Source organism: Hippichthys cyanospilos, chromosome 15 (assembly GCF_059441005.1).
Source record: "Hippichthys cyanospilos isolate Australia breed blue-spotted pipefish chromosome 15, RoL_Hcya_1.0, whole genome shotgun sequence".
Taxonomy (NCBI): Eukaryota; Metazoa; Chordata; class Actinopteri; order Syngnathiformes; family Syngnathidae; genus Hippichthys; species Hippichthys cyanospilos.
Genome location: NC_142383.1, coordinates 5,612,256 through 5,633,768, shown reverse-complemented (window position 1 = coordinate 5,633,768; position 21,513 = coordinate 5,612,256). Strand labels below are relative to the sequence as shown.

Below are 21,513 nucleotides of genomic sequence, written 5' to 3'. Positions count from 1 at the left end.
TAGACGATGATGCAACGCGTTGAAATTAGTTGTTAAGCATCCAAATACCGCTCAAGTTATTTTGATATAGTAAACAATTTACAAATATTTTGAATAGCGTTGAACGGAAGTAGTTTGGCAATATCGGAAGTGAGTGAATACGGAAAATTGTACCCCGTAGCCATGTAAATAAACATTTCCTTGCTTGTTCACGCATTTATACAGGCCAAAACGGAATTTGCAGTCAAAGTAGGAAACCGTAGTTTGCTAGTTTTCTTGCTCGTGTGGACCTTAAGTTGCGTAGAGATGTGCACCCAAACAAAAGCGGCTGCCCGCATGGTAAATATTTCTCAGGCAGACATCGATCCCTCAGGTGTCTTTAAGTACGTCCTCATCAGAGTCCACAGCCGGGAGGAAGGAGATGACTCGGAAGTAGATATAGTCCGTGGATATGGCTGGGCAGAGTTCCACGGTGAGTTCCACAATTATGAAGAACGGTAATAATGAATTAAAAAAAAACACGAGTTCAGTGTGACTATTTCCGTTACTGCATACTACAGTTCAGAATTCTGTCATCAAAACTCGGTTTCACATTCACGTTACGCAAGTCAAGTTACTTAGCTTGAAACACACACACAAATACACACACACACACACACACACACAATCTACGTCGCATGCCACAGTTGCGTAACGTGAGATGGCGCCACAACACCACAAACTGCGCAACCTGGACATGAACTACCATCTGATATAAAAAAAAAAAGATAAAAACAAATAAGCACCAGCTGGAATTAAACCGCATCAAATGTGTGTAATGGTAAACAAACAGTGCGGTTAGAAAATACGTAATTCCATCCCCGTGACTGTTAATGAATTCCGTATAATAAGTGCTTAATGTATTCATAAACATTAAACTTTTTTAGTGCACATATTTACATGAAATCATTTCTTTTTGCTTGTCAGGGGATATCTACGATAAGGTTTCTGAGGAGTTGGAAAAGGATGGACTCCTGGACTGTGAGTGTGTGGGAGGGGGAAGGATCAGACATGATGCCCAGGCTAAGAAGATCCATGTTTACGGCTACTCTGTGGTGAGTGTTCACTTAAGCACACTGTCACGTTCACTTCAAATATTGGCAAACAGTAGAGTTAACAATTGCAACTGACAATTTCTGTGACGCTTTCCCTTTTAGGGGTTCGGAAGAGCAAACCATGCAATAACCACGGAGAAACTGAAAGTTCAATATCCGGAATATGAGGTGACCTGGGATAACGAAGGATACTGAAATGGACTGCAACAAAATATTACATTATAAGTACATAACTGCTTAAATTGACTTGAACACCACCATTATAGACTTTCCATACCATAATTCCCTCCTGTATTATTATGTATGTTTTTCATATACCACTAGTCGCTGTCGCTGCCATTTTTGGTCACATTGTTTGGCAGTGATGACTTTATTTGTTGGGGCATCGAAAGATCAAATTAGGAAATAGATTATTCAATAAAATACTACTAAAATTTTCAGAATTTATTTTATTGCCATTTTAAGGTGTTTTTTTTCCCCTCACTTTTTCCATTTCGCTACAAACTTGTAAATATTGAACATATTGTTATAACCATACTACGTACATACATAGCATTTAACTGTTGGACAAGGCAGAAATTTTGATACAGCTTTGTTATTGAATCTCATTGTATGGTGTTCATTTGGAAACATGAGTTCATATCAAAATAAATTGACACACTGCGAAATGGGGTTTCTTATGATTTAATAAGTAAAAAAAAATAATGACAGTGCTTATTTAATGTAAAAAATAAACAGTACGTCCATGGATTTAGTTACAATCTTTTCTTGTTGAGATATTTCTCCTTTTCACTTCTCAAAGGTTCTCATAATCATTGTTCAAACTATGTATTTCCATATTGGATTATTTTTCATGCAGTGTCTGACCTTACATGCACCATCGAGGTTCTGCTGGAAAGGCCTCAAGGACAAAACGTGTTCTGTAATCTTTTCAATTGTCTCCATAGTTTCATAATGAATGATGCTGCCTAAACTGGTTTGGCAATCAGTAAAACAATAAAACATTCTCTTGTGCTTTTATGCACAGATGTGCTCAATGTTGTTGGTGTTAGTATATAAACCCTGGCTATAGTATAAAATGTATAAATGCTTTAAGATACTCATTCTGACAGAAGAAGCAGAATCAGAAGGAACATTTCGTCCAAAATAGTCCTGGAATATAATTTGAAGCGACTCAATCGGCAGTCTACCTAGCCTTAATTATGTTGCTTGACTGATGACAAGTATCTCAAAATACATTTTTTTTATTTATTTTTTTTACTTTTACCAACACTGAGGGTTTTATCCTCATCCAACATTTCATACATAGCTCACCCTTGAAAAAAATGGTTTGAGTAAATTATGCCAATCCCCAAACTAAATGGCATTCTAGCCATGACAAGTTACTGTATAAATGTGCAAGTTGTGATCACAAGTTTACGTGTATGTGCTCTATGGGAAATTTCCGCACATTCATTTGTCACCGTGCTTTAGTACACTGTGGTGATATTTATAATGGAGTTGCATGCTGGGAGAACTTAAAGTCCAGTTGTTATCTTTTAGGAAGAATGGCAATAAGTAAAAGAAGGTAAAAGTCAGGCTCAGGAGACGCCAGTCAGATTGCGCTCGGAGCTGCCAAGATGTGGGGGCCGTGGACTGGGATTCTACAAATGAAAACTCGAGCCCTTACCTTGTCTTTGATTCTGCATTTGGGTAAGTAAAGAGGAGCTTAAGTAAAATGCTTCACAAAGTGTATTTGTTTTTGAGCCATGTGCTCTAATACCGAGGTGTCTAAACATTTTACTGAGGCCCAGATTTGGTAAGTTAAAAATGTTTGGGGGCCCAAAATTCAGCTTCCAATTGCTTTAATTTTTCAAGGCGTTTGTTCCCAGGCACTTTGGCGTTTGCAAGTTTCGTCTGGTAGAAATAACATAAACGTGATATTGTACATATTAAAATGGTCACGATATCTTCGGTGACATGACATTAAAATTACAATATCTGCGTCAAAAACAAATTGCTATTTGCCCAGTTCAACTGATCATATTGTGAACTTCATCAATCATAATACTTTTCCAGCTTCGTCAATAGGAACACATTATAATAAAATGACTAACAAAGCTAATTTCTGCTGTTACAATGCACAAAACACATCATTGCCTTATATTGAGCTTTAATATTGTCAGTTTTTATAAAGTGTAGAGGCATTTCCAACCCACAATATATTGATAATTATTGGCTCGTGGTTCATAGCACGATAATATCATTTTGTGAGTTTAAGATAACTTTACGTCCCTATTCTTTCAGCCCCTTTGAATATTCCTTGGAAACAGCCCCAGACTATTTGTAAACTAGTAAGACAATATTTCTTTTCATACTTAAGCTGTCTCTTTCAACTTACTTTGAGCTGGATAGAGCCATACAAGGGTCATGCAGTGAGGAGTCTACTCTGACCTAACCTGATTTTGACAGTTGTCTGTTAATGTTTTTTTTCTTATTATAAGTGTTTGTCTTTAGTGACATCCATACAACAATATGAACAAATGTTTGTGTATTTCAGTTCACTTCATACCAAATTTCTTCCGTATATTGAAATATTGTTCTACTTCACAAAAGGCCAACTGGCTATTGTCATTATCATAAACAGTTCCGTGTTGCTAGTGTGCCTCTGTTGCTACACTATGCAACCACAATTATGTGGTTATGTTAAGTTATTGATAATTTGATCTATGTCTGACATCGAAGTCAAAAGTAGAATAGTTTTATTTTGTAAGTAAAGGAGAGAAACTCACCAACATCTCAGAAAATCAACTGTATAGGATAAAACAGTGAGTAAGTACTTTATAAAATCCAAAATCATAAACGCAGAATTTATGTTTTCCCAATGTGGTTCTTAACCCTCTCAAGACAGCTGTTGCAGATTTGCAATAATGAAAGGATTATTCGGCACAATTTTTTTATGAGCCTTCTTTTTAAAGTAAGAAGTTTAAAAAAAGTCGTAAAACTCAATTTGAGTCAAAGAGGGTTTCTGGAATGTCACTACATGAATATTTTATGAGTCTTTTTTTTAACTCAGAAGTTGAAAAAACTAAAACACAATTTCAGTCTGAGAAGGTTATAACATCTGATTTAGAGACCTTTGAATGGACAGGTGGCAATTTTTGCACATTAACCTGATTACTTTCTTTCTGGCCTTTGAGCTTTCTGCAAAGAACTGTGCTATAAACCCTGACAGTAATGGAATCTGATAAGATATGAAAAATGTGTATGAATAAATAGTAATTATTTTTAAATAATGTAACATTTTGTGAAATCTTATTGATCATTGATCCTGGAAGCTATTTTAGATGTTTTCTTTTAGCTAAAACACATATATGGACAATTCCGACTCCTGCGTATTGACTGTCAAATTCTCAGCATCCACTGCAGAACCAGTTGAATTTATGCCCTTTTTTTTCTTTAACACAGCTGTTTCTCATCCATGTCTCAGCCCTGAGAGGAAATGCGACTTTGTGTGTGACTGTTTGGATTGCAATGATGAGCAGGACTGTGGTATGGTTCTTGACATTCAAACTTCATCCAATCATTCTCATTCAGGCTCAAGATTGAACTGGAAATTATCCCATTTGAATTTCTGTGAGAAATGATCCAGTCAATTATGGTGTGTGTGTGTGTGTGTGTGTGTGTGTGTGTGTGTGTGTATATATATATATATATATATATATATATATATATATATATATATATATATATATATATATATATATATATATATATATATATATATATCGAGCACAGAATCTTCAAGCCGTTATAATATTGTGTTGTTGCCAGCGGTGTTGGGAGTAATGCATTACTTTTTACTGTAACGCTGAAATGTAATATATTACACACAAAGAATAGTAATGTATTCATTACAAATGAAAGCAAAATAATGCATTACAATGCATTTTTAGCCTGAAAGTGATGTTCCCCCCCCCAAATTCTCCAAAAACACAGCAAGATTAGAGGAGAAAAGTCAAGGGCAAAATGTTTACTTGCTGATCCATTACACCTGAGATGAAACGTCAGGTTGAATGTGGACAAGTACACAAGATCAACATGCAACCATTACTTTCAATTCATCAGAGATAAAGAAAAATATAATCGTTAGGTGCACTTTGTGCGTGACACCTAAAGAGCTGTCCACTTCGTGAAATAGGACCAAGAATTTGACAAACCAATCAGAGCGGTGCCATAGTAACATGAAGTTAGCGAAAAGAAAACACGGTGAGGATTGTGCTTTCTTGCTGAGCGATGACACTTCAACATCAAGAGGTTAGAAGATTCGTTAGGAGAAACGTTGCAGCTTTCCACAGTGGATTCAAAAGAACTTGGAAACCTTGTAAGCAAGATACCGAATAGCAATAATGACAAGGTAAGCTAACGCTAATTTTCACTGTACAATTGCTATTAATAAAGCTCTATAAATAGTTCTGGTCAATGGTAATCAAGATGAAGCATACAAAACACACCTTAACAATAATGAAGGCTAGACGCTAACGTTGGCCCCACAAAAACTATCTATTTTTTAAACATGTCCCTAACCTAGCCAACTGAACTTGAATTTAAGTATTAACATTGAAATTGTGAAATGCGCGAACTGTTTTTGCCTATGGCATAAACAATGCATCACTATGCTGTGAGGGGAAGTTATTAAGGGATTAAAATACAAAAAAAACAAACAAGATTTTGTTTCCTGTCTTTAAAGGTTAACAATACAGTACAGATTACATAAATGATTTGCACTGACTCAAGACTCAAATCAACCTTCCACTGGATGTTTAATGAGCGTAACATCATATCTGAATTTCCAGTTATGGTGCTGAGAGTAATATAAAAGTAATGCAATAGTAGTGTAATGCATTACATTTCAAATACAGTAATATTGTATTGAAATTAATTACTTTGAAATGGTAGTAATAACTAATGCATTACAGTTTTGAAGTACAGTAACCTCAGAGAATGTTTTTTTAATTAATTAATTTATTTTTAAATAGTTTATTTGTTTTCTCAACAAATAAAGATGTTTTTTTTTTATCTGCATTGACTATTTATTGGAATTAGTATGAATATTATTGAAGCGACTGTTTATTCCTTTCAAGGTTACAGTGGAAAGGGATTCCAGTGTGACTTTGAGGACACAGGTATATGTGGATGGAAGGACCAGTCCTTGAATGAAGGATACAAGTGGGAACGGCGTCAGAGAGGTGACACGCTGCCGGATAGTGGGCCATCCTCAGACTTTACCACTGGGACTGCTTCAGGTATTGTTTGCATCAATGTCGCTTGATGTCACTTGAAAACACATCAGTGTAACCCCAAGCACTGTACTGTATTCCACTTCGTCATGAGAGAAGCAGAGGAAGAAGTAAAAACTCACTTAGGCGCAACATCCAGTACACCTGATTAAGTTTCAAACTTTTGCAGTGTTTTAAACCACGATACAGTTCTTGACCTAGCTCTCAGTAAAAGACAAGTCAATTTTACACAACTACAGCTCTCAGTATTTGTCACTCAGTACACCGCTACAATGGCAAATAGGCATTGCAATTATTTGATGCAAGTAGCGATTATTAAATACATTTCAAAAAAGTAATAAAAACAAAAAAATGAAACCCTGTTTTTGCCTTTCACTGATGGTGATCCAGCAGATTTAAGAACATGTTAAAAGGCTGATAAGGCTGGCATTGAATTGCATTACAAATTAATAGTTCAGCTTAGGCAGTAAATGAATCTCTTTTTTTTTTGTTATGTATTTTGTTTTCTTAAAGACAATACCTGAGTTCAAGTCAAACTTTTGACCTGAACACTGTGTGTGATTTAGCAAGCTCAATGTATTCAATGTGAAAAATGCATATTTATTTAGGCTTAACTGTCTTAAGCCACTGTATTAGATCCTGAGTCCTGACATTTGATAAAGGAGGCAACAAAGTGAAATTATTAGATGGCTGCATGTAACAAGCCTTTTGGCAAAACCAGCTCCTGTAAAATGACGGAGTAATTTTGAGGTGTGTTTGATCAGCTCCGCAGTCTTTCACATCAAGCTTCTAATGTTAAATTTTCCTCTCAAAAAGTGTTGTTTTAAGCCAGGGCTTCTGAAAACCTTTGGAGCCAGGGACCCCTTTTACCAAGAAAATTTTCCAAACCTAAATAATAATAATAATAACAACAACAACACCAACAACCACCACCACCACCACAACAACAACAACAACAACAATAATAATAATAATAATAATAATAATAATAATAATAATAATAATAATAATAATAATAATAATAATAATAATAATAATAATAATAATAATAATAATAATTGTGCACCTCCTTAAAACAATTTGGGTCAATTTCCAATTATTTAGCAGCAAACAGAATTATAAAATAAAATGCCACTTTAGCTTTGATGGCTTCATAACCTCATTAGCATGCAATTGTAGACACAAAATGTATTTTGACACATTTCAAAATTATTCAAATTTTTAAGAAAATATTAACTCATTGGGCAAATAAATCACGCTTGTTTCAGATCGACTATATGGACGGCGAAAAAAGCAACGCATTTTAATCGCAGTCACGTAATGACGTTAAGAACTGAACATTAAGAACTAAAGCGCTTGAAGAATTCTTAACACCAAATAAATGTCATCTTAATGCCCCTTGCGTGTGAGCAAGGATGGACTCAAATGTTGGCTCAGTCTGTTTGTTCTTTTGTTAAAACCAACAAAGAAACAATCTTGGTTAACATGAACACCGCTAAGATCCAAATGACAAACAGGAATTACAGCGCAGATTTAAGATTAAAGACAGACAGATTAAAAGCAGCTATTTCAAATAAGATTACAGATAAATAAACAATACAAACCGGTGCACTTGAAAAATTCTTTACACAGAATAAATCTCATCTTAATGCCCATTTGTAAACATGGATGAATGGATTCAGTCGTTGGTTCGGTCTGCTTGCTTCTTTTAATTAAAATAATGTGGTACAACCTTGGTTAGCAAAAGCTGCTGTAAGCAACTCCTCTGGCTGATAACACCCAACTGACTCTGTCCGCTTTCACCCTCCCTCCCATTTGCCCATTACCATAATTAGCATAAGAATGTATATATATATATATATATATATATATATATATATATATATATATATATATATATATATATATATATATATATATATATATATATATATATATATATATATATATATATATAATGTGTACTTTTCGTTTGTGTAAACACAGGTTGGTTTATGGGTGTGACAGAGGTTAAGTCCGCAGGTTTCAAAACTGCAGTCCTTGCGTCACCAAAGATGCAAGAGTCTTCACCAACATGTCGCCTTCGTTTGAGATATTTCCTGTGGGATTCAGGTCATCAAGTGTATTTTCTCAAAACAATTGATAATGAATTTAACTGCAGCACATGATGATGTTTGTGATATGATAACACCAGAGCTCAGGTACAAATGTGGCGTCCCCATAGGTGAAACTGGACTTGGCTCCTCTCCCCTGTTTGCGTCTGTCCTTCACCAAGACTCCGAAAAGTCCATCGTGTGGCGGCCTGAAGCCACTAGCATTCGAGGGTGGAAGGAGGCCACCATCTTTCTGGGCCGTATCGCCTCACCCTTTCATGTTCATCTTTACTCAAACCGCTTTGAGGGTAGAAGAGGAGATGTTGCTGTAGACCAGATGGAGTTTCTGGACTGTGCTTTGCCCAGTAAGCATCCAAATATCTCTATTGCTTTTATATCAGTGGCAGTGCACTTAAAAATGCACTGCACAGTAGAACAGTGAATTTGTCGTCCCCCCCCCCCACTTCTTCCTTCTCAAGTGACACAACCTGGCAAAGAGTGTCCAGCCGAAATGCGGGAGTGTAAGCGTGGGGGCTGTGTGGACCAACGTCAGGTATGTGATGGCACAGATGACTGTGGCGACTGGACAGATGAGGAAAACTGTGGTGAGTAATCACATACAAAAGACTTACTGGTAGAGCAGCGCACTCCACTAACACATCAGACACAAAGAAATTGGTCCCATGACTTCTCTTAAGAAAGAAACACCATTGAATAGCTTAACACTTTCATTCCTGTTGGGACAATGACTCCCACAGCTTTTCAAAAAATGGCAGTGGGTATAGGAATGGTAGCAATAAGATGAAATGGCATCCCAGCATTTCATTACACACTTATCTACAGATTCTTGTGGCATTTAGCAACTTTTCCATACACAACAAGCCAGTGCTTGGCCAACTGTCAACAAGGTACATTTTACATTCGGAAAATGTTTTCTTACCCTTCGGCAGACGCTTCAGAATGTATCATGTTGTAGGTTGTAGGGGTTTGGTCATCATTTTCACTTCCCTGCCACGTTTACATAATAATAAAAATATTAATAATAATAACAACAATAATAATAAATAATAATAATAATAATAGAGCTTTGCTCACTACATTTGCATTTTGTTGTTGTCATTAGCTGTGGCTGGAGTCCCGGTTGTGTGCTTTGCATTTATGTGGTAGACTAAACTTTAGCTACTTCAGTGGCTAGCAAGCACCACCATCTTAGAAAGAGCGCCCTCTTTGTCAAAGGATAAATGATATCCTTTTAAAGGATAATGTATTTACTGTATATTGATCGCTTGATTGACTGATTGACATGCACCCCCATTTTCACGTGTTCCTTCTTTCCTGAACTTGCCGTCCCACCCGCAACATGAGCCTTTCAGGTTATGTCAAACATAATGGCAGACAATCATTGTCCACTGTAAGGGTGGGATTGACATTTATTTTCCAAAACCCAGTAACCCAAGAACAAGAAGTCCGATGCATGAAAATGGATTTATTCAGCATACAGAACGAGTATGGTTAGAGATTAAAATTTAAAATCTGCTCAGCCAAAAATAAGATTGCTAAGAAAGCTAAGATTGACTCCAGTTTGCCTTGTGGCTTTAAAAAAAACGGTGATTTTATTGTTCTGCAACACATCATGCAGCAGGTAACTGTATAAATACAAATGGATCAGCATTTTTAAAAAATGGTGTCTAATTTTGTGTGTGTGTGCGCAGAGGGATATCAGCGCTGTGACTTTGAGAATGATTTGTGTGATTGGGACCTCAGGTCACTTTCCAATCTAACATGGGTAAGAACAAGTCAAGAAAAAATCTCCATCACAGATCCTCTGAAAGGACCGGGACGAGATTATTCCAATAACAGTGTCTCAGGTACTGCCAATTCTAATTTATTTGCCAACTGTTTTTGCTCCAAGATGTCATGTGCTAATTAATTGGTGCGCTTTTTAACAACAATAATGGCCCCTTGAAAATCTAGTGGAATTAAAGTTATTGAGCATTGCAGGTCACTTTTTGTATGTAACTGTTCCTGATGGAGGCCTCAGAATGGATTGGGCTGCTTTCCAAAGTCCTCGCCTAGAACCCACCATTAGTTCTCAACCTTGCAAGGCAAGCCCACATGTTCTCTTCAGTGGCTTTTTAAAAAAATGTATTTATTTATTTTTACATTCACATAATTTGAGCCACCTCTGTCAAATTCCTGCTATAGATGGTCATGTACACACACCAGTTTGGGCCGAGGTCAGGTGGACTGACGGTACTGGTGGCTGATAAGATGATCACACCAGTCTGGAAGAGGGGCGGAGCGCTGGGTGATGTTTGGGTAAAGGCTGAAGTGGAAATTGTCAACAATTCTACTTTTCAAGTGAGTGTTTATCATAAAGCCTCCTTTACTCAAAAGGATGGAATGGTATTTTTTGGACGAATCACTTTTGTTGCAAGGACGCGGCACCTTGGGAAATAGCATTTTCAGATAATCTGTCTCGTATTTACAGTACAGTATTTGTTTAAAATAATACTGTTGCTTATTCAGAATACTTCTTCATGTTTATTTCTTGTCTCATTCTCACATCTTCCAGATTCTTATAATGGCAGCAATCAGGGATCTTGCATATGGAGGTGTCGCGATTGACAACATTGTGTTGTCTCCTGACTGCCGGCGATCGAATGGTAATGATGACAAAAAAGTATTTTGTTGTCCCACTTAATCAAATAACGTCTTATTAGCCGAACTAGTCTGCATTCAAACATTTTCTTGTCAGAAATAATTTGGTTGGGAAAATTCCCTAAATCTCCCAAGAACCTTTGCACGAAGCCTGAAAAAATGTGTGACTTTGAACCTGACTGCGAGGGAGCTGAAGATGAAGCCGTATGTGGTGAGATGAAGGAATTTGTTTGCTCACATTTTCTTGTGCAAACTAAACTAGTCTAAGCACTTCTATTGCTTTGATCTTGGACAAACTTGTCTATTGAAAAGGAACATTAATGTGTCACCTAACAGAATTGTGTAATCATCGTCTGCAGATAATGTGCACACCCTTGCAATTATTATTATTTTACATAACTAACTTTCATCCTCCTAGTTACCTCCACCTCTATTACTCGATGACATATCGCATAATTTGTAAAAACTTGAAGATTCAAGACTTAATAAATAGAATCATCATGCTAATGTACATTTTTGTGTCACAGGGGACTTCTCATATAGTAAAGGCAGCTCTGGCTGGACAGACACAAGCATTGGGGGTCAAGGTTGGGTGCTTCACCAGAATTCCACGGTAAAAGGTAAATCATCACTGATCATTGGTTTATTTACAGTTTTATATGCCACCCAGTAAGCACCTTTTTATTTTTGGCAGACGAGTACTTATATGTGGCTGAAGCCCCAGGCCAGCATCTGACTGAGGCACAGACACGAACCCCCCTCCTGGGCCCATCTGGCCTGGCCTGCACCTTACAGTTTGATTTTGCGCTCACCGGAGATCAAGCTCACATCGGTATACTGTACTTCACAGTTGCCGAAAATGTTTTCTTATATTCCCTGAGCATGAATTGAGTACATTGAATGGACGCCATTATTTTCTTCACTGCAGGTGACCTATCAGTCAGAGTGATAGACAGCATGTTGGGTGTGCAGCCTAAGTTATGGGAGTTCAGTGGAAAGACAGGAATAGGGGAGGCGGAGTGGCAACCTGCACAAGTGTCCATCGGAGCCAGGAAGCATCGTTTTCAGCTGGCATTTGAATCTCGTGCTGTGAAAGTGTCTCCGTCCGCCAAGATTAAAGTAAAAAACGTACACTTTAGTGGTTGCCATGCAGACTATTTTCCAGCTTCTTCTACAGGTAACCCTTCTTAACAAAAGGATCCAAACAATAATGATTTGTAACACATTTGCCATAATACTTGGCTTTGTTTTGTATGGTTAGTGTCATGTAACTTTGAGGATGGACTGTGTGGGTGGCACCAGGACAACAGTGACAATTTTGACTGGACACTGCTTGACGGGATGGACCACACCATCGGGCTTGGTACGCTCATTCTACTAAGCTAAATGACAATGTAATTTTACCAGATACACATGGAAGAGAGCCAATATTAGAATCCTGTTTATGCATATAGAATGTATGCAATCCAAAGTTACAGTTGCACTAATCCTCATTTGGTTGTTTTTTTTTAAAAGCAAAAAGCAACATATGAAATTTTAAAAGTCCTGTCTTTCTTTTGCCTCACCCCACTTGATAGGTAAAAGCTTTGTGGTAAACATGTGGAGTTCTTCACTGCATGGCGTTTATGGGCGGTTACTGTCATTGCCATTATTACCAGGTCCTACCAGCCATTGCCTGACCTTCTTCTATAAAATCTACGGGCCAAACACTGGTGAGGTACTCAGAAAGGATGTCTCCTCTACAACATTGTCTCACCGTCCATCAGTGCAATGCATTGTAAGCTAGTGTATAATGTATACAAAATATATAATTTAATTCTATTCTTCACTCAAAGACATTTCATGCTCACAAATAGGTCTCGTGTTCATAGAACATCTCTCATAAAAGTTTACACTCAAAACATCCCCTCATTCACAAAAAAATTAACACCAGAATAGATTATTCACTAAAAACCTCATACAAAAACATTTCACACTTGGCCAAAGAAAAACACCCCCCTCAGTGACATCTCACACAGCAAAAACCAACCCTCACCTAAATAGCCCCCCTTAACAAAAGACTCTTACACATACCAAAAACATCACACTCACAAAATATGTTTGATCTCACCAACCTTACAAACCTTACGTTCACCATAAATGTCTCACACCTGACAAAATACGCCCAAAGAAAAACCTCTTACACGTAAAATGACCTCTCACACACACTCAAAAAGTTGTCAGACAAGAAGTTTACAATTTCATGAAGAAAACCTTCCTGTTAAACCAAAAAGATTTCACATTCACCTAAAAAAACCTTCCTCATAAAAACTGCAAATCTCACTCTTCAAACTCTCACCCAAACTAAACCCCTCTCACTCGTCAAAAAGCATCTCACACAAACCAAATAACCTCTTAGTACGACTTGAAACACACACCAGAAAATGTTTCACTTCCACAAAAACTCATACCACATCAAAACCCCTCTCACATGTGCCAAAACAATACCCCACTTATAAAATACCTCATCTTGAAAAATCTCTCATTCTCATCATAAAACCACCAAAAACCTGTTGCATACACCAAAAAGCCTCCCAAGTCACCATAAAACTGCTTACACTTGTCATAAAATGTCTCTCACAGTATATAAAACTCACTCTCGTTCACTCTCTCTCTCTCGCTCTCTCTCTCTCTCTCTTTCTCTCTCTCTCTCTCTCTCTCTCTCTCTCTCTGTCTCTCTCTAAAACACGTGCATGCACACGCACACACACAAACCTCATGTTGACAAAAAAAAAAAAACTCATAATTTTCACTGTCAAGCAAAAATAAGAAAGAAAACTCTTAGATTTTAGGTGTGAATGTTTTTGGCAAAGATTGAAGTTTACCTGTTATTTTTTACCTATACGGCACCCCGACTTGTGTTGTATTGAACCTCAAAAAGACCAAAGCATGATTATCTCCTCTTAGGGGCTCTCAATGTGAAATTATTTGATAAAAATGGTTACGAGAAGTTGCTGTGGACCCGCAGTGGAGCTCATGGCAACTTGTGGCATGAAGCACACTGCCCAGTACCGCAGCAGTACACAACATATCAGGTAGGCCTATGCTTTAAGAGCTGGAAAAAATATTACTGTCTTTTAATCACTCTTTTCTTACTCTTGAATATTTACTCCACCCACAGCTAATGTTTGAAGCTGTACGTTCCGGATTTGACGGGCAGGTGGCCATTGATGATGTGGCACTGGTGGACGGTCCTTGCTCTGTGCCAAGGTTGTGTTCTTTTGAGGGTCAGCAGTGTGGCTACAGAAGCTCTGGTCAGGTTCAATGGGTCCATAGAAATGGCCACATTCCATCAGGGACGTCACCCAAAATCGATCACACTCTGGAGACAGAACAGGGTAAGAAAAAGTAGCTTTTTTCTTGACTGTACATTCTGTACATTGAACTGCCATGGCATTAGTGAAATGTACACATAAATAATTAAATAATTGAGTTCATTTGATTGATTTGATAAGAACAGTTATAAATAAGCAATATGTTTATTATTGTGGTTGCATTTTGCAATGGAGATGAACTGTACTGATATTTTGGATGCTTCATGTTTGACATTTTCCTCACATCTTAGAACTTATGTTCTGTGTTTATGGTAGGTTTCTACATGATGGTTAAAACTGGAGGAAACATACTTCCCGCTGGCACTACCACAACCCTCACATCGCCTGTTCGCCAGGGAGTAGCTAAAACAGAGTGCTTAAATTTCTGGTACCACATGGGAAGCAAAGATCCAGGCAAGTCCCCAGACACAACAAGAGTTAAAGACAGATGCACAAACAATATAACGTAAATGTGATTTGTTTGCAGGTTATTTGTCAGTGTATATGAAGCCAATGGAGGGTGAGAGAGTCAAGATCTTTACTGACAGCCTGAACCAGGGAGATGATTGGCGCCATGGTAATGCCAATATCTCCAGCAACAATATGGACTGGCAGGTAGATTGTTGTGGTATTTACCCGGGATCTGGTCCGCACAATCAGTTTTGTATATGATTCAGGTTGAAATGAGTGGATCGATGTTGGATTTTTTTTTTTTTTAAAATGCCGCTCTCCCAATTCATGAACGCAAACTATATTAAATATCTTCAACTTCATTTTGAGCACCATGCCGTAGCACAGACAAACTGTTGCCATGGTTGCCGTATAGCTGTGAGTTCATCTAGTCAGCAGTTGTTGTGTTTCAGTCAGTATCAAGAAAATGAATCAAATTGATATAGTTTCGTATCAGCTGATCCTTGAGGCTGCAGTATTGGTATCAGGCATGAACATTTGGCATTGAGCAAATCCCAGGTTAAACTCAGAAACACAGTACTTTGACACTTAGCCGTGTTTTGAAAACTTTCAAATAATGTACAGTACATAATAAAATGTGTTAGATCATGACACTATTTACGTTTTTTTTCCACAGTTGACAGACATGTTTTATGTGTCTGTAATGATTAACACACAGTTTTTTGGCCTAAAATATAATTAATCTTGTTGTGCGAAGGCTGAAGGCCTTCGTTTTATTTTTGTTCCACATTTTTCATCTAATTCACTTGATTCAAACTTCAGCATATTCAGAGAATTTTATATCAACTGGGGTTACCATTCTTTCTTGTTCAACAAATTTTGAAGTTTTTCTCATTTTCAGCCCCCCCATCCCATTCAATTCCAATAAGAGATTCATGAAAAGAGATTATTTCATTCCCAATTTTTCTAACAAAACAAATCACAAATTCGTATATAATACGTCATTCAACACTATTTTTTTTATTTCATTATTCAATGATTCACATGATCCCAATTTGAACATAATATTTTTTTCATTCAAGCCTTCCATTCTTCACTTACAATTTCTTTAAAAAATGTATTGTCTTGTTCAGGGGTTCTCAAACATCATGGACCCCGTTTTTGGAAATCAAATTTTCCGATGAACCCCATTGCAAAAGTTTGCAGAAACCAAACCAAAAAAAAAAGTTATTTAAGCCCCCTCCTTTTTTTACCAACATATTCAATTAGACAAGAATTAAATGTGCTACTTTTCAGCCATATTGAATTTTTTTACAAAATAAAAGTTGAATATGGTGGCTGACTGGGGAAAACGGGCTGCAAATGGCAGAACATAAACAAAACAGGAATTAAGCATATATAGAGAATGTATGTCAACCGGGATATCATTCTTTCTTGTTCAACAAATGTTCAAGTTTTTTTAATTTCGAGATTTTTCACCCCCTCAAAATCGCATTCAATTCCAATGTGAGAGTCATGAAAAGGATTGATTTCATTCCGAATTGTTCAATCAAATTTTTCATTTATCATACATGATTCAACACTATTTTTTATTTAATTGCTCACTGATTCACACGATTACAATTTAAAATTCGTTTCTATCACATTTTGTTAACTCTCTCCGTTATAATACATTACATTAGTACAAAAAAGTACAGTAGCAGATGATGACGTGAGGAAGAATAAATATAAAGCCCCAGGTTAAACCATTATCTTATCTGATAACTTGATTGCAGTGTCAGACTTTCCTTGTCAGTTTTATAGTGGTGAAGGATTTGGGAAACATGTTGTAAAATATTTAATACAACCACTTGCTCGACTATTTGTGCCCGTAAATTGGACGAGTTTCAGGTTGTGTCCTAGTAACACAATCATCGTGTCATCGCTCAGCTAGCCTCAAACTTAACTCCACACATTTTTTATAGTTAATAGATATCGAACATGTTTAACTCAACATTGCCCTCAAAATAATCTCCCTTATCTACTTGGCTTTATTGACAGTGACACTTTTGTGTTTAGGATTACTGCTTAGGCTGAAGGTCAATCTTTTCATATTAAAAAAAAACACTATGAACTATTCTTTTCCACTTGACACAGTTATTTATATGAATTTTCTATCATTTTTTTATTTGTTGTCAATGGAATGATACACTGAGGACGGTAATCACAGAACTGGAGCAACACGAGATTTGCGGCAATCTCGTGTATCGTCATGCTTGGCATGCCAGATGTTCACCCAATGAATTGCGGAGGTTCATTTTTCCTCAAATATTGTTACAATTTTCTAACTTAACAGCATACAACTTTAAAGATTTTCTGTAAATATTCCTCGGATCTTAGCATCAAAGTCATTTGACATCAAGAGAGGCATTGAAAGAAGGCAGTAGGGAGCTTAAATTTTACCCAGATGGTGACACTGTGTCAAGGTACAACATGGCACAAACACTTAGTTATCACCTTAGTAGCAGTGTGCCATCCCTTGGCTAAAATATTATCAGAATTATGTGAAAGAAATTTGGAGAAAAATGGTCAAAATAGCAATCGTATTTATAATTCAAAGAATGCTGATGAGTTGACTTCTTTTTCATCAGCTGCAGTTTGAGGTCATGGGGAGAGGAGGAAAAGACACTCATGTTGCAATTGATGATATTTTCCTCTCTGCTCATCCATGTCAAAATCAAGGTTTGTGGGTTCAACTATCGTTTCTCAATCTATTTGTTTTGGAATTCTTGATTCCAAGTTTGATGAAATATAAAATACATCATCCGCCCATAAAGTCATGCTACAAACTTGTTTTATGTATTGGACTTTGTTTTAGGATCTAAGTGCAACCTTGAGAAAGGAATGTGTACTTGGATTAACACGCAAAACATCAAGCGGGACGAACTGGATTGGGAGCTGACGAGTCACGAAAAAGAGATGCACTACTTGACCCCTTCTGAAGACCACAGTCTTGGAACAGAGAAAGGTCAACATCAGTATGAAATTCAAAATGTTTATTTACTTATGATTGAAAAAGTGACAGATGCCTTGGGACAGAATCTTTCCATTTTACAATGAGCATTTTATCATCTCGTTTTGCCAGGTCACTTCCTGTTCATTCCGAGTAGCAATCGGACAGCGGTCAATCAGAAAGCTCAGCTGCTGAGCCCCCATCTACCCCCGACAAAAGGGACCTGTTTGAAATTTTGGGCCTACAAGCCGTATTCATGTAAGAATCAAGTTTATCATTTGTTTGAATGAAGTTTTTGTTTTCCAACTGATTTGAGCAAAATACTGTTTTCTCCATGAAAAACGGATATTGTGTGTGTGTATATGTGTGTACGTGTCCTTTTGTGTGTGTATGTTTTTGCATCTTGTAGCAGACAGCCAGCTGAAGGTATGGACATTGTCCAAAGATCTTCTCAATGAGCAGCTGGAGGTGAAAGAGCTGGGAGGAACATGGAGACGCTTTGAAGTTGACATTTTGTCCACTGAAGAATATCAGGTTGGACTATCATTTCATTTCAGATTTAATCAGCCAAATTGTGACAATAACTATTATGGATTCTGGTTTTCTTGCCAGATTGTGTTTGAGGGAATCAAGGGTGCCCATGGTTTCCTGGCCATTGATGACATTGAGTACACCATTGGTGTCAACTGTGCTAAAACAGTCACTGATGGAGACCCAAGTAAGGAAAGGGAATCGTATTGCAGAATGTTCATTTAAAGGGGCCATAACATGATATTTAAGTACTTTTCACAGCATAATATATGCATATAAATTACATTGGGCACATTGGCGATTTAATTTTTTATTAAATATGAGTTTCATAGTACAGATCTTTATATCCTCAAAGTGTAGCAGCCATGCCATCTTGCAGCTCAAGCGGCGGGTCCACGCAACATGCATCCATCCATCCTCCTGACCGCTCGTCCTCAGGAGGCTGATTAAGACTACTCCAACAGTATGAATAACGGGGCCATGTTTTACTGACATTAAAATGTAAAGCGACATCAATATAACTCTCTCACAATGACACATTCCTTTTATCAAATCAGTCCCCATGGGAACCCAGTATTCATAACTGTAGTTCCACCCAAGGGTGAATTATTTACAAACACGCTCCCAAACACACATTATGGGCACCTCAGTGTTTCTACAGTAAAACGCTGTAGCTAAAAAATGAAAAGTTCCTGTTTACTTGGCCGACTCGGTGCAAAATCTCTCCTCGGCTCCGGAACCAAAATCAAACTGAAAGACACGGACAAGTTTGGCGTGCATTTTCTCTTGCGCGGACGGTGCGGGGAATTGTGAATTGCCCCTGTCTTGTTCCTTTCGTCATAATCAAACTTCAAGCCGTTTTAATCTGCACAGGTGGGTCTGGTGTGAGAGGGCAGAATAAGCAAGGAATGCTTAGAAATGCATCAGTGAAGGAAAATAATACCTTTGAGTTGTTTAGGGTGAGAAATCAACATTGGAATGTGGTTAAAAGGTTGACTTTTCATGTCATGGGCCCTTTAAAACAAAAGTCAGAAGATATCTTGTGTTGAGTATACTTGTTCAGTATCCAATTCAAAATGTTAATGAATGAAAATCTTCATTCGATTTCCTTTTCAGCCTCAACCAAACCTAGAAATGCAGGAGGGATTGCAGCATCGGTCATTGTCGTACTGCTGCTTGTTGGTACATTAATTGCCCTCCTTGTTTTCTACCTACGGGCCCAAAGGAGAGCCAGGGCTTTGACAGAGCCATCATCGTCAACATCTCCCGAAGTTGACATCGGTTTCAGTAACGAGACCTATGAAGCGGATTTCACAGTAAGTGTGTGTCATTAAAACTGTAGTGAAACCCTGAAGACAAGCTCAGTCCAGTTAAAGTACAATCCATCCGCTATTTTGTTTGATTAAAAGTAGAATGACCAGACATCCCGGTTCAACTGGGACAATCCCGATTTTGAACATTGTGTCCCGAGTCCCGACAGATTTCACCAGCCCCGTATTTTTGTTCCGATTTGTGTAATGCGTATGCCAGTCACACAGTTGCCATAGCGCTTTATACAGTAAACCAGTTAAAAAAGGATAACATAGTTTCACATTCACATCATAACGAAACTAGAACAGTTCCAATGTTGGACAATGAGACATGCTGTGCCTATTGATTTTCAATTGTATGTTAACAAGGTTTTTGCAGAAGAAAAAAATAATGTGTTTGTATTCAATATCTAAGTGGAGAAGCAAAAGAAAGCCATTACTGTACTCACGTTGACGGGATGCATTCAGAGACCACTCCCACAGCAGGACATGTAAAACATCAATAAAAATACTTATTCAATGCGCCAAACATGAATGACTAGTCTGCAAGTACATTACAGGGAGTACATGGAAACATTTTATAGTTTATTTGACAAACTACTGTAAAACCAGAACAGCCACTTGTCAATTCAAAATGTAGGAGCAGCGACTACAAATTTTACTTCAAAGGCCCTAAACTGGAACCAACAAAAAAAAAGGTTGGATCACGGTCCATTTAGCCCTGTTGAACTGTCATCCAAGATATCATTTAGCATCAGCTAAAATTAATTGACTAAAATTAAATTTGTTATAAAAAGACCCTGGTGAAAATTACCTGCTTTTTAAGCAAAACTTGCCATGTCCAAGTTTTACATTTTGAAAACATTAAATAAAAGATTAATGATGCATTCCGATTGAACAGGAAAACCATGTGAGAATCCCACCAGCACAAAATCACCCAATGGCAGCTGGGTTCAACAATGTTGCTGTGAGTGTCTACTGTACAGCTAAAAGTGCATATTTACTGGAAAGACCTTATCAAATATTACTTGATATCCAATGTTTATTCCTACACAATATTTTGTGTGCAGGCCTCTGTTAATTACACCGGGTGATGACCATGGCCGTGCAACTTATTGCCAATGGACCAGCAGAGGTGGAGCTCTAAGAAAGACAGGTTATGTTTCAAGGATAGAACTCTGTACGAACTCTCTTGAAGTTACTAAAAAGCATTTATGAGCCCGAGAGGCGTTGTCGAACAGTTGTATGGTGGGCCTCAACCTCGATGGATCATAAAGGCAAAAGATGATTTACGACAGCGATTGTAATGGAAAGGGGTAAGGTTTGTCAAGATAAGAAAGAGCAAGAGATTTTGGACGGAGATTTTGAATGTATATACCTGAATACTGTGAGTGATGACTGTATTAAAACCGTGAGCATTGAAATGGTTCTCTCAGTCATTATGATGCACACATTGAAAATAATAGTAAATATTTACACAAAGCCTGGTCGGCTGAGTAGACTTTTAAAAATCAAGCGATTAACTAATTAATCGATCAATTATCGATCAAATTAATCTCACTTTGCGATCACCTAAAATTTTTGAGAAAAATGATTTTTTTTTTATGTATGTATATATATACATGGGTTACATTCTGTAACAACAAAAAATGGCTTCAGTCATTTATTTAAATGGCTTCAGTCATTTATTTTCTTTAACAGATGAGGTTGTAACCTTTTACCTTATGCTGTATCCGAGACCCATCCCAAGTGCTGGCTGCAATTTTTTTTGTTTTCTTCATCTTCTGTTTTCTTACGTCAATTTCCAAAT

The 21,513-nt window shown here is 37.3% G+C and overlaps 2 protein-coding genes across 2 annotated transcripts; both read left to right on the top strand.

Annotated features, from left to right (window-relative positions):
* The first annotated feature begins 122 nt into the window (after window positions 1-122).
* phpt1 (phosphohistidine phosphatase 1) lies at window positions 123-1,741 on the top strand. The gene is made up of 3 exons (XM_088435484.1): window positions 123-451; window positions 946-1,073; window positions 1,176-1,741. Exons 1-3 carry the CDS (start codon window positions 286-288, stop codon window positions 1,266-1,268), a joined length of 387 nt encoding a protein of 128 aa, XP_088291610.1. The 5' UTR covers window positions 123-285; the 3' UTR covers window positions 1,269-1,741.
* A 951-nt stretch (window positions 1,742-2,692) lies between these two features.
* On the top strand, window positions 2,693-21,111 carry mamdc4 (MAM domain containing 4). The gene is made up of 26 exons (XM_088435429.1): window positions 2,693-2,765; window positions 6,197-6,358; window positions 8,577-8,810; window positions 8,925-9,050; window positions 10,158-10,313; window positions 10,447-10,550; window positions 10,651-10,806; window positions 11,021-11,111; window positions 11,204-11,317; window positions 11,634-11,726; window positions 11,801-11,938; window positions 12,035-12,283; window positions 12,368-12,469; window positions 12,684-12,818; window positions 14,053-14,180; window positions 14,267-14,483; window positions 14,736-14,873; window positions 14,947-15,074; window positions 17,501-17,591; window positions 17,728-17,877; window positions 17,995-18,120; window positions 18,272-18,396; window positions 18,475-18,580; window positions 19,510-19,709; window positions 20,605-20,670; window positions 20,774-21,111. The coding sequence occupies exons 1-26, from the start codon at window positions 2,693-2,695 to the stop codon at window positions 20,795-20,797; spliced, it is 3,432 nt and encodes a 1,143-aa protein (XP_088291555.1). The 3' UTR covers window positions 20,798-21,111.
* The last annotated feature ends 402 nt before the right edge of the window (window positions 21,112-21,513 follow it).

Coding starts and splice junctions, on each gene's coding strand:
- phpt1 (XM_088435484.1), top strand. CDS start 286: ATGTGCACCCAAACAAAAGCGGCTGCCCGCATGGTAAATATTTCTCAG. Junction 452..945: donor TGGCTGGGCAGAGTTCCACG/GTGAGTTCCACA, acceptor TTTGCTTGTCAG/GGGATATCTACGATAAGGTT. Junction 1,074..1,175: donor ATGTTTACGGCTACTCTGTG/GTGAGTGTTCAC, acceptor TTTCCCTTTTAG/GGGTTCGGAAGAGCAAACCA.
- mamdc4 (XM_088435429.1), top strand. CDS start 2,693: ATGTGGGGGCCGTGGACTGGGATTCTACAAATGAAAACTCGAGCCCTT. Junction 12,284..12,367: donor TTTTCCAGCTTCTTCTACAG/GTAACCCTTCTT, acceptor TTGTATGGTTAG/TGTCATGTAACTTTGAGGAT. Junction 14,484..14,735: donor CACTCTGGAGACAGAACAGG/GTAAGAAAAAGT, acceptor TGTTTATGGTAG/GTTTCTACATGATGGTTAAA.